Here is a 16590-nt window from a genome sequence, read left to right as displayed (position 1 = left end):
GTGTATGATCCTTTTAATGTGCTGTTGGATTCTGTTTGCTAGTATTTTGTTGAGGATTTTTGCATCTATGTTCATCAGTGATATTGGCCTGTAGTTTTCTTTCTTTGTGACATCCTTGTCTGGTTTTGGTATCAAGGTGCTGGTGTCCTCGTAGAATGAGTTTGGGAGTGTGCCTCCCTCTGCTATATTTTGGAAGAGTTTGAGAAGGATAGGTGTTAGCTCTTCTCTAAATGTTTGATAGAATTCGCCTGTGAAGCCATCTGGTCCTGGGCTTTTGTGTGTTGGAAGATTTTTAATCACAGTTTCAATTTCAGTGCTTGTGATTGGTCTGTTCATATTTTCTATTTCTTCCTGATTCAGTCTTGGCAGGTTGCTCATTTCTAAGAATTTGTCCATTCCTTCCAGGTTGTCCATTTTATTGGCCTAGAGTTGCTTGTAGTAATCTCTCATGGTCTTTTGTATTTCTGCAGTGTCCGTTGTTACTTCTTTTTCATTTCTCATTCTATTGATTTGAGTCTTCTCCCTTTTTTTCTTGATGAATCAGGCTAATGGTTTATCAATTTTGTTTATCTTCTCAAAGAACCAGCTTTTAGTTTTATTGATCTTTTCTATCGTTTCCTTCATTTCTTTTTCATTTTTTTCTGATCTGATTTTTATGATTTCTTTCCTTCTGCTAACTTTGGCGTTTTTTGTTCTTCTTTCACTAATTGCTTTAGGTGCAAGGTTAGGTTGTTTATTCGAGATGTTTCCTGTTTCTTAAGGTAGGATTGTATTGCTATAAACTTCCCTGTTAGAACTGTTTTGCTGCATCCCATAGATTTTGCGTCATCATGTCTCCATTGTCATTTGTTTCTAGGTATTTTTTAATTTCCTCTTTGAGTTTTTCAGTGATCACTTCGTTATTGAGTAGTGTATTGTTTAGCCTCCATGTGTTTGTAGTTTTTACAGATCTTTTCCTGTAATTTATATCTAGTCTCATAGCATTGTGATTGGAAAAGATACTTGAAACAATTTCAATTTTCTTAAATTTACCAAGGCTTGACTTGTGACCCAAGATATGATCTATCCTGGAGAATATTCCATGAGCACTTGAGAAAAATGTGTATTCTGTTATTTTTGGATGGAATGTCCTATAAATATCAGTTAAGTCCATCTTGTTTAATGTATCATTTAAAGCTTGTGTTTCCTTATTTATTTTCATTTTGGATGATCTGTCCATTGTCACCCCATTGGTGAAAGTGGGGTGTTAAAGTCCCCTACTATGAATGTGTTACTGTTGATTTCCCCTTTTATGGCTGTTAGTATTTGCCTTATGTATTGAGGTGCTCCTATGTTGGGTGCATAAATATTTACAATTGTTATATCTTCTTGGATTGATCCCTTGATCATTATGTAGTGTCCTTCTTTGTCTCTTCTAATAGTCTTTATTTTAAAGTCTACTTTGTCTGATATGAGAATTGCTACTCCAGCTTTCTTTTGGTTTCCATTTGCATGAAATATCTTTTTCCATCCCCTTACTTTCAGTCTGTATGTGTCTCTAGGTCTGAAGTGGGTCTCTTGTAGACAGCAAATATATGGGTCTTGTTTTTGTATCCATTCAGCCAATCTGTGTCTTTTGGTGGGAGCATTTAGTCCATTTACATTTAAGGTAATTATCAATATTTATGTTCCTCTTCCCATTTTCTTAATTGTTTTGGGTTCGTTATTGTAGGTCTTTTCCTTCTCTTGTGCTTCTTGCCTAGATAGGTTCCTTTAGCAGTTGTTGTAAAGCTGGTTTGGTGGTGCTGAACTCTCTCAGCTTTTGCTTGTCTGTAAATGTTTTAATTTCTCCATCAAATCTGAATGAAATCCTTGCTGGGTAGAGTAATCTTCGTTGCCAGTTTTTCTCCTTCATCACTTTAAATATGTCCTGCCAGTCCCTTCTGGCTTGCAGAGTTTCTGCTGAAAGATCAGCTGTTAACCTTATGGGGATTCCCTTGTGTGTTATTTGTTGTTTTTCCCTTGCTGCTTTTAATATGTTTTCTTTGTATTTAATTTTTGACAGTTTGATTAATATGTGTGTTGGCATATTTCTCCTTGGATTTATCCTGTATGGGACTTTCTGTGCTTCCTGGACTTGATTAAATATTTCCTTTCCCATATTAGGGAAGTTTTCAACTATAATCTCATCAAATATCTTCTCAGTCCCTTTCTTTTTCTCTTCTTCTTCTGGAACCCCTATAATTCGAATGTTGGTGTGTTTAATGTTGTCCCAGAGGTCTCTGAGACTGTCCTCAGTTCTTTTCATTCTTTTTTCTTTATTCTGCTCTGCAGTAGTTATTTCCACTACTTTATCTTCCAGGTCACTTATCCATTCTTCTGCCTCAGTTATTCTGCTATTGATCCCATCTAGAGTATTTTTCATTTCATTTATTGTGTTGTTCATCGTTGTTTGTTTCGTCTTTAGTTCTTCTAGGTCCTTGTTAAATGTTTCTTGCATTTTGTCCATTCTATTTCCAAGATTTTGCATCATCTTTACTATCATTATTCTGAATTCTTTTTCAGGTAGACTGCCCATTTCCTCTTCATTTGTTAGGTCTGGTGGGTTTTTATCTTGCTCCTTCATCTGCTGTGTGTTTTTCTGTCTTCTCATTTTGCTTATTTTAGTGTGTTTGGGGTCTCCTTTTTGCAGGCTGCAGGCTCGTAGTTCCTATTGTTTTTGGTGTCTGTCCCCAGTGGCTAAGGTTGGTTCAGTGGGTTGTGTAGGCTTCCTGGTGGAGGGGCCTAGTGCCTGTGTTCTGGTGAATGAGGCTGGATCTTGTCTTTCTGTTTGGAGGTCCACGTCTGTTGGTGGGTTTTGGGGTGTCTGTGGACTTATTATGATTTTAGGCAGCCTCTCTGCTAATGGGTGGGGTTGTGTTACTGTCTTGCTAGTTGTTTGGCATAGGATGTCCAGCACTGTAGCTTGCTGGTCATTGAGTGAAGCTGGGTGCTGGTGTTGAGATGGAGATCTCTGGGAGATTTTCGCCGTTTGATATTATGTGGAGCTGGGAGGTCTCTTGTGGACCAGTGTCCTGAAGTTGGCTCTCCCACCTCAGAGGCACAGCACTGACTCCTGGCTGCAGCACCAAGAGCCTTTCATCCACATGGCTCAGAATAAAAGGGAGAAAAAGTAGAAAGAAAGAATTAGTAGAAGTAGAAAGAAAGAAAGGAGAGAGGGAGGGAGGAAGGAAGGAAGAAGGGAAGGAAGGAAAGAAAGAAGATAAAGTAAAATAAAATAAAGTAAGATAAAATATAATAAAGTTATTAAAATAAAAAAATAATTATTAAGAAAAAAATTAAAAAAAAACACAAAAAATAAAAACGGACGGATAGAACCGGAGGACAAATGGTGGAAGCAAAGCTATACAGAATAAATCTTGCTCTCAAAGTCCACGTCCTCAAGTTGGGATGATTCGTTGTCTATTCATGTATTCCACAGACATCAAGTTGATTGTGGAGCTTTAATCTGCTGCTTCTGAGGCTGCAGGGAGAGATTTCCCTTTCTCTTCTTTGTTCTCACAGCTCCCAGGGGCTCAGCTTTGGATTTGGCCCCGCCTTTGCGTGTAGGTCGGCGGAGGGCGTCTGTTCTTCGCTCAGGCAGGACGGGTTTAAAGGAGCCGCTGATTCGGGGGCTCCGGCTCACTCAGGCCGGAGGGAGGGAGGGGCACGGAGTGCGGGGCGGGCCTGCGGCGGCAGAGGCCGGCATGACGTTGCACGAGCCTGAGGCGCGCTGTGCGTTCTTCCGGGGGCGTTGTCCCTGGATCCCGAGACCCTGGCAGTGGCGGGCTGCCCAGGCTCCCAGGAAGCGGGGTATGGATAGTAACCTGTGCTCGCACACAGGCTTCTTGGTGGCGGCAGCAGCAGCCTTAGCGTCTCATACCCGTCTCTGGGGTTCACGCTTTTAGCCGCGTCTCACGGCCCGTCTCTGGAGCTCCTTTAAGCAGCGCTCTTAATCCCCTCTCCTCGCGCACCAGGAAACAAAGAGGGAAGAAAAAGTCTCTTGCCTCTTCGGCAGGTCCAGACTTTTCCCCGGACTCCCTCCCGGCTAGCCGTGGCGCACTAACCCCTGCAGGCTGTGTTCATGCCGCCAACCCCAGTCCTCTCCCTGCGCTCCGACCGAAGCCCGAGCCTCAGCTCCCAGCCCCGCCCGCCCCGGCGGGTGAGCAGACAAGCCTCTCGGCCTGGTGAGTGCCGGTCGGCCCTGATCCTCTGTGCGGGAATCTACCCGCTTTGCCCTCCGCACCCCTGTTGCTGTGCTCTCCTCCGTGGCTGCGAAGCTTCCCCCTCCGCCACCCGCAGTCTCCGCCCGAGAAGGGGCTTCCTAGCGTGTGAAAACCTTTCCTCCTTCACAGCTTCTTCCCACTGGTGCAGGTCCCATCCCTATTCTTTTGTCTCTGTTTTTTCTTTTGCCGTATCCAGGTACGTGGGGAGTTTCTTGCCTTTTGGGAGGTCTGAGGTCTTCTGCCAGCGTTCAGTAGGTGTTCTGTAGGAGTTGTTCCACGTGTAGATGTATTTCTGGTGTGTCTGTAGGGAGGAAGGTGATCTCTGCGTCTTACTCTTCCGCCATTTTCCCGGAAGCCTCCCGACTGTAATTTCTAATGAGACATTTTCTCCAAGTAGATCCCGCCATAATCATTGGAGTTTGGGGCTGACAAGATGTTAAGAGAATAAGCAGCACCTTGCTTTTATCCACATCTTTGATGAAGGTAAAATGTGTTCTCATCCCACAGGAAGTGTTCCTTTTCACATGAAATCCTCCAGGATGATGAGTTCTAATCCTGAGGAAGACCCTCTGGACACATTTCTCCAGTATATTGAGGATATGGGGATGAAGGCCTACGACGGATTGGTTATTCAGAATGCATCGGACATTGCGCGAGAAAATGATCGCTTGAGAAATGAAACAAACCTGGCCTACTTGAAGGAAAAGAATGAAAAACGCCGAAGACAAGAAGAAGCAATAAAACGGTAAGTATAAATGAAAGTGTTCTGAGTTTTGCACACCTCAGGGTATCTGTGAGTTCTGCAGAGGCTGTGATGCTGTCACCTGGTCAAGAAGGGGTTTGTCAAAGTTAGACTTGAGGAGACAATGTAAAAGTGTCTTCTCAACTGTGATGAAAACACAACGCAGACAGGACACTTGCCTTAGTTAACAAAAGTTGTTTTACTTTTGTGTCGTGAGTATGGAGAGGCAGATGGGGTGGGGAAAGAATTCAGTTTCCTCTAAATAAAAGTTCATACTGAACAATCTCTCGATAAAAGATTAAGGGAACACACACTTTAATATTTAATGAAAATCTCTATATTTAATGGTCTTTGTATCATCCTTATGAGAGAGTTCACCATCTTCCTAGATTATGAAAAGACTTGTCAGTAATTATAATTATGTGAGTTTCTGAAGTGGAATACTCAGTGTGTGCCCTCTGTGTAGAATTCTGTGGCTATTACATCTCTTGTCTGGTACTGAGTGCCCCAGGTTTGTTCAAATGAAATGACTTTTATGCTGCAAAACCTACCTGCTACAAGCAAATGAGCCCCGATTGCAGCCTCCAAATGGAGGCTAAGTTCCCTAGCGTGCTGAGACCAAAGTAAGGATACACATCTTTTGATTTTTCCAAAAAATGTTACAATATTTTCTGAGTGTATGTGTTGCGGGGTTACAGGTAGAGATATGTGTTTGATGGAGTCCTATTTCTTCAATGGAGTCCATTTACTAAGTGCAAAGAGACAGAATTTAGGAAATGAATCCATCAATTGCCTGGATAACTGAATGGTAATAATAAGCTATTTTGATAGCCAGTTGGTGGATTTTTCATCTAATCTGGAATTAATCCTTTTGCTTACTCTCTGTGAACATTATGATATGAAGGAAAAGAACATATTCTTTTAAGGTAAACTATTGATTCTTATAAAGAAGCTAGGTAAGGATGCACTATTCCAATCATTTAATGGCAAACAACTCTGTACGAGAGGGTGGGAAGGAAGAGAGAGAGAAAGAGGGCGAGAGATTTGGAAATTTTGTACAAGATTAGTTGAAAGAGTGTCATCTTTTTCTCTGGACTATTCAAATGGAAATCTATTCTATTACCAGGTATACAAAGATTTGTAAAATGGCATGCTTGATAAACGTATTCATAATTGCAGATGTTATTCTGAGATATGTTATTTTTTATTTCTACCTAATTTTAGTTGGTACCACAGGTTCCTTTCTAGGATGCACTAAGTGCCCTTTCTTAGAACAACTTTTTTGTTTTCTGCTAAGTACCTCTGATGAACTTTTTTTTTTTAAACCAAGATGTATTTTTTTATACATTTATTTATTTTATTTATTTATTTTTGGCTGCATTGGGTCTTCGGGCAAGCGGGCTACTCTTCGTTGCGGTGCCCACGGGCTTCTCATTGCTGTGGCTTCTCTCGTTGTGGAGCTCTGGCTCTAGAGCACAGGCTCAGTAGTTGTGGCATGTGGGCTTAGTTGCTCCGAGGCATTTGGGATCTTCCCAGACCAGGGGTCGAACCCGTGTCCTCTGCACTGGCAGGCAGATTCTTAACCACTGTACCACCAGGGAAGCCCTGAACTTCTATATGTATGTAAACATTTTAATTTACTTTTGTGAGTCTAAGGTTTCGGAAACTCAGAACAAAAAAGGTTATCCTACGTGATTTCTAAAGTAACTTCATCTCTAAAATCTAAAGTTTCCCAATCTTGCCATTAAACATAATTCACTCTTTTCTCTAAGCATAGAGACAAAATTATTTGCTGAATAGTTCTATTAGATTGTACAGAGCACCCCAGGGTGCTTATCACTGTATTATTAGCTTCTGTGTTTCATCAACAACCTCATAAAGTTTCTATCTAAAGATCCATAGATATTAAGAAAGTAAAAATGACTCATTTTAAGTGGTCAAGTGTTCAAAGGGGCATTACCAACAATTCCAAGGAGTCAGAAGTCCAGGGGACAGGGGCTGGAATTTAGGTAGGTGGAGACACAGCAAAACCCTGTCATTGCATGGTAAATGAGGTCCAGGAAATTCAGTTAAGTAAACTTTGTGTTAGTTCCTGCTACATTAACAAAGCAATATTTTCTAGAATTATATTACAAGCCATAAACATAAAGATAGTTCAGATCACACATTGAATTGAAAAAGTCCCAAACGATCTGGACAATTTTGCTTCCACATCACACTGTCAACACAATATAAAACTGTAGTCTAGCCCTGCTTAAGAACAGAGTAAGGGCAAGAGAAGTCACCCACCCTGTGTGTGTGTGTGTTGGGGGGGAGGTGTATGTTTAATCAATGTCGATGTCTTGTTTGAAACAGTTCTTCTGAGTATGAGTGTTCTTTCTTGTATCAAATAAGTAAAGATTCAAAGAGGGGAGAAAAAGAGGTACTTGTCAGTTTTATTTTTTAATAAATGTATTTATTTATTGGCTGTGTTGAGTCTTCGTTGCTGCATGCTGGCTTTCCCTAGTTGCAGAGAGCGGGGGCCACTCTTTGTTGTGGTGCGCGGGTTTCTCATTGTGGTGAGCACGGGCCCCAGGTGCGCGGGCCTCAGCAGTTGTGGCACACAGGCTCAGTAGTTGTGGCTCCAGGCTCTAGAGCACAGGCTCAGTAGTTACGGTGCACAGGCCTAGTTGCTCCGTGGCATGTGGGATGTGGGATCTTCCTGGACCAGGGCTCGAACCCATGTCCCTTGCATTGGCAGGCAGATTCTTAACCATTGTGCCACCAGGGAAATCCCTACTTGTCAGTTTTAAATTAGCAGTTTATCTTTCTATAATCAGATTAGGAGGCAAATGAAGAACCCACTGGTAGCAGGAAGAAACAAGAGCCTTCTAGGATCTGGCGTTTGAGGAGCTAGATGTTCAGTTACTGTGCACTTTCATTGTTTCCATGGCAGGACATAAGCCAGAGATGTGGGAGTAGGTATGCCTGAAGCCGGCTTACTCTCAAGGTTCCGTAGCAGTGTTGCTTGTAAGGCTGTTGTTGCCACAGTAGTTGGCGTTCCCCGCAGGAGAGTTATAAAGGCGTGTGCTTCATGTCGCGGTGACCTAGTGACGGTGGCATCTTAGATGATGAGGCTATTCGGGATTTGTCAGTAGATGTGGGTAGAGTTGAAGAATAAACCAATGTCCCAGGCATGGGGACACCAACTAGAGGTCAACAGACTGCCAGGTCATAGTAAAGTGAGCTGATGTTCAAGTTGAATTCTGACCCCACCCATGAAATAAGGCATCAGGCATAGAGGCTTTAATCCTGGAAGCAAGAAATGATGCTGAACCCGTGAGCTAGATAGGGCATCTCTCACCTGAGGTCAAGGTGATTAGAGACAATGAGCAAACCATGCACACAATATGTGACGTGGTTGATGATGTTCAAGTTACAATGTAAGTTTCATGAGAAGAATGACTATTGGTATATACAGTTCTTAGAACAGGATCTGAAGCCAACTTATTGTTCAATAAACAACTTGCTGTTAAGTATATTCATTCATTGGTGAAATATTTATTGAAACCTTACTAAGTGCCAGGAAATGTTCTAGACCTTTATGAGACAGCAATGAACAGAACAAAGTTCCTGGTTATAAAAGAATTATATTCTGAGAGGAGGGTGAGAGAGAGGCAACATGAAAGAAATAAATATAAATAAATATATATGACAGGTGGTAATAAATGTTTACACTGTAAAATAAAGCAGGGTGAGGGCAATAAGAATAGAGGCCAGGGAAGACCTCTGAAATCCAACAACAGCTGAGCAGACACATTAGACATTGGGAGCCTGTTGCCAGAGACAGGAGCCACATGGCTGTCTGGGGAAGAGAATTCTCGACAGAAGAAACAGCAAGTTTGATGTGTTCTAAGAAGGGAAGGTGTCATGTGGTGACCAAGCAAAGGTGGAAGGGGTCTAAGTTCGACTGGTAGTGGGGCCACCAGGTAATGTAGAGCATTATAAGTTCATGTTTTACTCTAAAAGAAAAAAAAAATTCATTGAAGATTTCTTGAGCAGAGGTATGGTATACCCTAAACTGCCCTTTTTTAACAAGGATTACTCTGGTTTTTATGTGTTGAACAGATGGACAGGGCATAGTTGGATGCAGGGAATTCAGAGAGAAAGCTTTTGCAGTAATTCAAGTGAGAGATGATGGTAGTTTGGACCAGGGTGGTACTAGTAAATGTGGCATAAAATGCTAAAATTTGGGGCACCAGTGAAAGTTTCTAATTGATGAGACATAGAAGTTGAATAAGAGAAAGGAATTGAAGATGGCTCTCAAGTTTGTCTCGTTGCTCTTCTGGTTCTGTTGTTGTTATGTTATGTTTCGTTTTTCCTGAAACAACTAGAAGAATGCTGTATCCACTTAATGAAATGGTAAAGACTAAAACAGGAGTAAATTTAGTTTAAATGGTGGGGGAATGGGAGTTCAGCTTTCATAAGCCAGTGCTGGGAGCTCTTTTAGATATTCAAGTGGAGAATTCTGGATAGGCAGTTGGATCCAGGGCTCATGGTGGAGATCAAACCTGGAGGTTTTAATATGAGAGTCATAGATTTTTTACAGTCATGAGCCTGGTTAAGGATCCCTAGGACCTAAAATTAGCTAGAGAGGATAAAAGCACACAGGACTGTTCCTTGGGACACCTAACTGTTTACATGACAGGAACAGTAGAAGAATCCAGTAAGAACAGCTAGTGGGATAAGAGAAGAATCTCCAAGGCGGGTGTTGCCTCAGAGTGAAATGACAAAAGTGATTAAAGAAGAGAGATTTTACTGGTAGATCAAATATATTGAATCCTGAGGATTGAATAATGCCTTTTACTACATTGGTGTTGTTGACAAGAACAGTTTTGGTGGAGGTCTGGGGACAAAACGCAGTGGAGTCATGTTCACAAGAGGATGCGAAAAGAGGAATTGAAACAAGGAAGAGAGGAATAGAGAACTATTTTAGGAACTTTCGAGGTTAAACAAAATTCACAAATATGGAGAGCAGTTGAAGGGGGAAGAGAGGTCTATAGTGTTCTGTTTTAGTGGTTTTTCCCTTTAAGCAGAGCGAAAACTAGCTTATCTGAAATGCTGATATGAAAGATTACAGTAGAAAGGGAAATGTTAACGACTTAAGAGAGGGAAGGAAAAATTACTGTGATTATGTCCTTGAGTAGGTGGGAAGGGATGGGATCTCAAGTATTTCAGATAGGAGTGTTCAGCCACGATGTACAGGTGACTGAGCGATGAATGAACGGATGACTAATTCTGTATGACGGTCCCAAACCTGGCTCCTCAAACACCATTTTATTATTGTGCCATAGGTATCACACACGCTCGGAACTGAAAGACGTAGTATGTATCTTGCTATCAGTAACTCCTCCCCACTCTTTCCTACACTCTTTCCCCCAAATGTTTTCTGGAATCCTAATTTAAAGTGCAAATATCTTTGGAAGAGAAAAAATACTAGTAAAATCTTCTAAATTTTGAGACTTCTCAGATGACTTTCTTTTTTGTTTATTTTTTGTTGAGGTTGTTGTTGTTTTTTATTGAAGTATAGTTGATTTACAATGTTTCAGGTGTACAGCAAAGTGAAGATATATATATAATTTTTCAGATCCTTTTCCTTTATACATTATTACAAAATACTGAATATAGTTCTCTGTGCTCTACAGTAGGTCCTTGTTGTTTATCTATTTTATATATCATAGTGTGTATCTGTTAATCCCGAATTCCTAATTTATCCCTCCCCTCCTTTCCCCTTTAGCAACTATAAGTTTATTTTCAGTCTGTGAGTCTCTTTCTGTTTTGTAAATAAGTTCATTTGTATCATTCTTTTTTTAGATTCCACATATAAGTGATATCATAGGATATTTACGTCACTTAGTATTATGATCCATCCATGTTGTCCAGATGACTTTCTTTTACAAAAGCAGGGCCCATGCACTGTGTGAGGACATACATAGTAGTCTCTGGATGTTGTCTTGGGAAGAGTTGGAGAGAGAAAACATGAAAGGAGCCAAAAGTGTCATGCTTGGGCAGCAGGAGGAGACTAAAGTCCTCCCTGACTTGGGGTGGGGCTATAGCTGCAGATAGCTCAAGTTATTCCATCTCAGTACCCGTTGAAATGTTCAAATTTAATTTTTATTTTGTTCATATGGTGACCAGTATTCTGGGATTCTGACAATTTAAAAATATAATAAATCTTAAATATTATATAGAATATTCTCACAGTACATTTTTAGAATTGCTTCAACAATGTTCCTAATAGGAAGTGTATTTTTAAAATTTTTGAAAATTCCCGAGCAAGATTCTGGTCACACAGGAATTCTGAGTTCCAGAGATGGCGACCAAAGCAGAATGCCCACATCTAAATTTCACACATAATTTAATACTTTTAACGTGCAATTTATGTCAAGTTGTAGAGAAAATTCAACATGACATTAACGAACACAGTCTAATCAATTAAAATTCTTTAGCACGTCTGCCGAATGCCTTCTTTAATATATACTATGATTTAATATATAGGATATAAATGCTGAAAAATCTAAAGATGGAGCATGTTTGACCTTGAAAAGGCATTGATGATAATTCTCTGTGAAATATGCCAGTTGCAATTTCAGAAATGTGCAGACTGCCAGGGATTTGCTTCAAAACGGAAATAGGGTTTCATATGATTGACCTTCTGGATCACATGTGTGCTAAAATGCCTTTTGTGTTGAAGCTGGGAAGCTTAAAACACTGAGCTCTTAGAAAAGGAATACCCTCATCACATTCTCAGTGTTCTAAGTCACTTACGCTTTCTGAGCCCAATTCCTTATTTTTAAACTAACTTGAGTCCTTTGTCACTACTAACTTTCTTGTACCTTCACTTCCATTTCTCAAATGGGATTTTACTGAAAAGTCTTATTGGGTGAAACATTTCAAATACATAAAAAGTGATACTGTTCGTTAGTACTTTTCTTAACAGCTCCAGATAACATTTGGTGAGAAAGAAAGAGAGAGAGAGACTCAAAGGTGAAAAGTTAATGGAGAATGAAAAAAAATATTTCAGTAGCTCATCATTTCTGCTATTTTAAATTCTAATGGTTTTCTGCAGGCACTGTTAAATGAGATTTTATTTTTTATTAAAAAGCCTATTAGAAAAGAAACATGCAAAACCTACAGTTTCAAATGAGTGAGATCACTTGAGATGGGTTACAAAACCCTAGTTTGTCCTGTGTGTGGGTGAAGAGGGATGTTTAAGACAGAGATGATAGGTATATTGAACCATTGACACACATAGGCACTAGCCATTAAGAAGGAGGCAACTGACCAATGAGAACAGTCTGGTTACAAACAACCTGTAAGGCAGTACCTGTGTGTACCTGTGAACATATGTCTGCTTTGAGGAGTCACTCTTTACAGGAAACATCTTGTTCAGGACATCCAGTAAGAATATTCACTGAGGAAGAGGGGCAATAAAAGATCATCTGGTATACCAAACGATGCATGCTTAGGTTTGAGGCTTCCTTCCCTTCATGTGAATTTTTCTATCTGGATTCTGGAGCTAGTCCCTGCATTGTCTCATTTTACTATTAGCCACAGTATTTTGAAAACAATATAGGACATATCTCTTAAATAAAAAGCAACAAGAAAATGTGCTCCCAGTACATGCCTTTCTGAGTATTTTTTCTGTTGTAGAAAGGGGTTGAATTTTTTTTTTTCTAATAAAACAAATGCTACATTAGTGAAATTCTCCCAAACATTGCAAGTCCGCAAGACAGCTCTGGACTTTAGCAAAGTGGTTCTGACACAAAGGACTACTTAAGCTGATTAGGAATGTCTCTGTTCCCTGTGGATGCCCTCAAGGGATCTATATGAGGTTATATTTCCTGTTTAAAAGTGACAGTCAGAAATGGAATTAGATTAGTTACAGCTCCTTTAAAAAAATACATGCATTTGTATATTAGGATATATACTTGGAACTTATTTAAATTTGAAGGTTTCAGTATCTCTGTTAGTCAAAGAGAAACAAAGCACCAGGAAAGTTCATCCTTTAGACGATACAGAAAAAAAAAGTAAAAATTAAAAAAAAATTGCTTTCCCTTTACTAAAGCATTGTTACTTAAAAAAAGCAAACGATTCTGATACCAAAGTTTAGAATTGGTTAATATTTTAAATGATTACCCAAAGACATAATTACATTGAGAGCTCTTACTAGAGAAATGTTAACAGTTACATAAATCCTATTTAGATAGTTATGGCTTCTGGAATCATACTCATGATTTGTGACAGACTTTATGGAAATAGGGAGCATTTACTGAAGTACATCTTAGCGAGCGATATCCATTCAGTGCAACATGAATAGCTACTTTGGTCACGAATAGGTAATCTCACTGGGTTTGATTTAATTGCAGGTATGTAGAAAAATGAAATGCTCTATTTGTGTATGAAAATGGATGTTCATTTTGTTCAGGTGAAGTGAGGACCGTTAAATGAAACAGGGTTCAGAAACTTTCAGAAATACTCTACAGCCAGCTCTATCTCCTGTGCTTAAAGCATAGGGAGCAAACCCCCAAAGCCCTCAGCCATACTCCTATCTAGAATGAAACCCAAATCTGCATCGTGTCAGGGTCTTGCTGGAATGAGTCAGCTGATCTGATCTGATGTGAATTTCTGACCTAATTTTGCTGTAGGACGCAGGGCTCAGGCAGAGGAAACAAGGTTAATGTGTTGATAAGGGGGTGAGATTAAACAGCAGAGAGTATCTTAATAACCCTCTCTAATTTCAGCTTCCTCTTGTGTTTGTGATTAATTCCAATCACTTTTCTATTAATCATTTCAGAGGACCACAAGATGCTTTGCTTATTTTTTTGTTGTTGCTAAAATCGTGCATCCACGTTTCTTTTTTCAAAGCTAAATAAGATATCCAGACATCGGAGTAATTTTCACTAGAATACCAAATGCATGGGGAGATTTTTATTCATAGGACCGTACGATTAGAGGAGAGAATTCAGTAATTTGCCTTGTTCATCCCTCACTGCTCTATATTGAGCCAGAAGCCAAGTCTACAAGGCTGATCCTAAATGAATTGATTTATTTAAAATGTTCTATTTTTTTTAGCGCTGGAGGGGAAAGTTAATATTAATGAGCGTATATCTAATGATACCACTTATGCTCATTAATATTAACTTTCCGCACTTAGCCTAAGGACACCACATTTGTCCATTTTGGCTGTTGTGCCAGTTCACTTTATAAGTCAAAATGGTGTCTGTCCTGCTGGGCTCCTGTTTTCAGTAAGGGTCGCCACCATCTTAAGAGGATTTATACAAACATCAGCATTCCTCTGTTTGCAATTCACATTACATCTGTATTTGTAATAGATGCGATTTTAGGTTTTTCACTCCATCACCTGCCAAGGCAATTGGAGGTCACGTTGAGAGGGACCTTTAATGGCTCGTGTTAAGGTAAGCCTTTATTCTTCTCACATACCTTTCTGAGAGCTATTTGTACTTCTGGTTGTTTCAACTTTAATTACATCTGGGACCTAGCACTCACTGTACGTTTTAAGAAGTTCAGTGTCTATTCTGTATCTGAAATAAATAGACAGATGTTGGCAAGAGGAGGGGCTTTTTAGAACACAATCCCGCGTGAGACTGTCAGTCAGCCTGAGAATTAAGCTCTTCTTACGCTGAGGAAATCACAGCAAGAGTGAACCTTCCAAACAGCCAAACCTGTGGCGACCTGAATCACTGAAAAGAAACCCATTGGAAAATTTAAGGTACCCTTTCTTTCAGAAGTAGTGTTAAATATTTAGAGATGGTTATAGATTAATGAGGCAATAGTTTTTAGTCTAGGGCTGTTTCTTTATACTCTTCAGCCTATCAGAGGATATTCTCAATCTTTAAGTAAGCATGGTCTTTGGAAAAGGTTTAAAAACCCAGATAAGGAAAATAAATTATTATTGAGCAAGGGTATGAGTCAGGGGATTTTTTTTTTAGCTACTAAAAATGCGATATAGCTTAGAGAACATGTCTAATGTAACAAATGATATGGCTAGAGCAGAGGCTGAGCATGTTAATAAAATAGCTTGAAGGCTTCTGTCCAACTTTGACATAGCCTGAAGAAAACATCTTCATTATAAATGTATGGATCACCTTGAAATTAGCTTTAATCATGAATTGATAGACGGAAAATCAAGCCCCTCTCCCAAAACGAATCTCTGCGTGAAACACATGCCTCTAGAGTTCTTCTCAATAACATTCATATTTGGAAATAGAGGACAGAATATTCATGTCCATGCTAGAATATGAATATAACTAGCCTGCCAGGAAGCAGAGGGAGAAAAATTTTTTTTACAGAAAAGCACTTTCATTAAGATGTACAAGGAAGCTGTTTTAAAAATAAAAATACCAGCCTTTAAAATCCACTATTTTAATTAGTAAATTGCATTTTAGTCTTTGATTTGGGACTAAGTATACCATTCAGCATATCCTGATGTTTGAATAAGAAATGAAGTGGTTCAGCAGTGAAGAAGAGCTTCACCAAGAAGACTTGTTAATTTTCTGTTAGGGTGATGTTTGTATGTGTTGCGTGGATATTTTGTTTCTATATAAAGTTTTTCATTAAGCATTTATTGAACATCTATTATAGGTCAGGCACAGTTCTAGGTGCTTGGGATAAAGCAGTGAACAAAACAGTAAAATAAATAAATAAATAAACAATAAAAGCTTGCCCTCATGGGATTTACAATCTGGTGTGGGTGGGGTGAGGAAGACAGACAATAAACAGAGTAAAGAGCAAGTTAAAATGCAACACGTTCTATGAAGAAAACGAAATCAGGGCGTAGAGGTCAGGGGTTCGGAAAGAGTGCAAAGGTATACGGGTAGGTCAGGAAAAGACTCACTACGGATGTCACATTTGAGAAAGGGCCTGAAGTAAGTGAGGGGAGAAGCCGTGTGCATCTCCGGGGTGGATTTCTAGGAAGAAGGAACATGCAGAGAAGAGGTCCTAGAGGGGAGCATTCCTGACGTGTTGGGAGGAGCTATAAGGAGGTCAGAGTGGCTGGAGGGGAGCAAGCACGGGGTCAGAAGGTCAGGTCAGAAGTAACGGGGCCACGGGCCACGAGGTCACGGTCAAGATTTTGGCTTCCACTCATTTGAGACGAGATGAGAATTTTTTGTAGGCTTTTGGGAGAAAGAATGCCATAATCTGACTCCTCTAATACAAAGGAGGATCATTCTGGCTGCTATGTGGGGCAGAAGCAGGAGCATCAGTTGGGAGCCTGTAAAAACCATCACGAGAAGGACAGATGGTGGCATATGGACCAGAGCGGCAGCGCTGGACAGGGGGAGAAGTGGTGGAATTGGAGGTGCATTTTGAAGGTAGAGTTGATGGGATTTGGTGACAGATTGGATGTGGGGTGTGAGAGCAAGATAAAAGACGACATTCCCATTAGCTGGGATGGTGAAGACAGCAGAAAAAGGGGTTTTGGTGAGAAAAGTTTGGGGCATATTGAGATGTCTTTTAGGCTTTTAATGATTTGTCGGTATCTGTAAGAATTTCGTGTTTCATTTTTGATACTTTGTGGGTATGAAATTGAAGAATTGTATA

At 40.0% G+C, this 16590-nt stretch overlaps 1 protein-coding gene across 4 annotated transcripts in view; it reads left to right on the top strand.

Annotated features, from left to right (window-relative positions):
- NYAP2 (neuronal tyrosine-phosphorylated phosphoinositide-3-kinase adaptor 2) overlaps positions 1-16590 on the top strand; it is a 266912-nt gene that overhangs the window by 11937 nt on the left and 238385 nt on the right. For all 4 annotated transcript variants that reach the window (XM_030832684.2, XM_060301774.1, XM_060301775.1 and 1 more), the window contains one exon: positions 4752-4989. In XM_030832684.2, coding sequence (XP_030688544.1) covers positions 4769-4989 — 221 coding nt within the window. In that variant the 5' untranslated portion in view covers positions 4752-4768. The remainder of the gene's footprint in view (positions 1-4751; positions 4990-16590) is intronic.

Source organism: Globicephala melas, chromosome 7 (assembly GCF_963455315.2).
Source record: "Globicephala melas chromosome 7, mGloMel1.2, whole genome shotgun sequence".
NCBI lineage: Eukaryota > Metazoa > Chordata > Mammalia > Artiodactyla > Delphinidae > Globicephala > Globicephala melas.
Note: the sequence above shows the minus strand (reverse complement) of the source record. Positions and strands in the feature narration are given on the sequence as shown.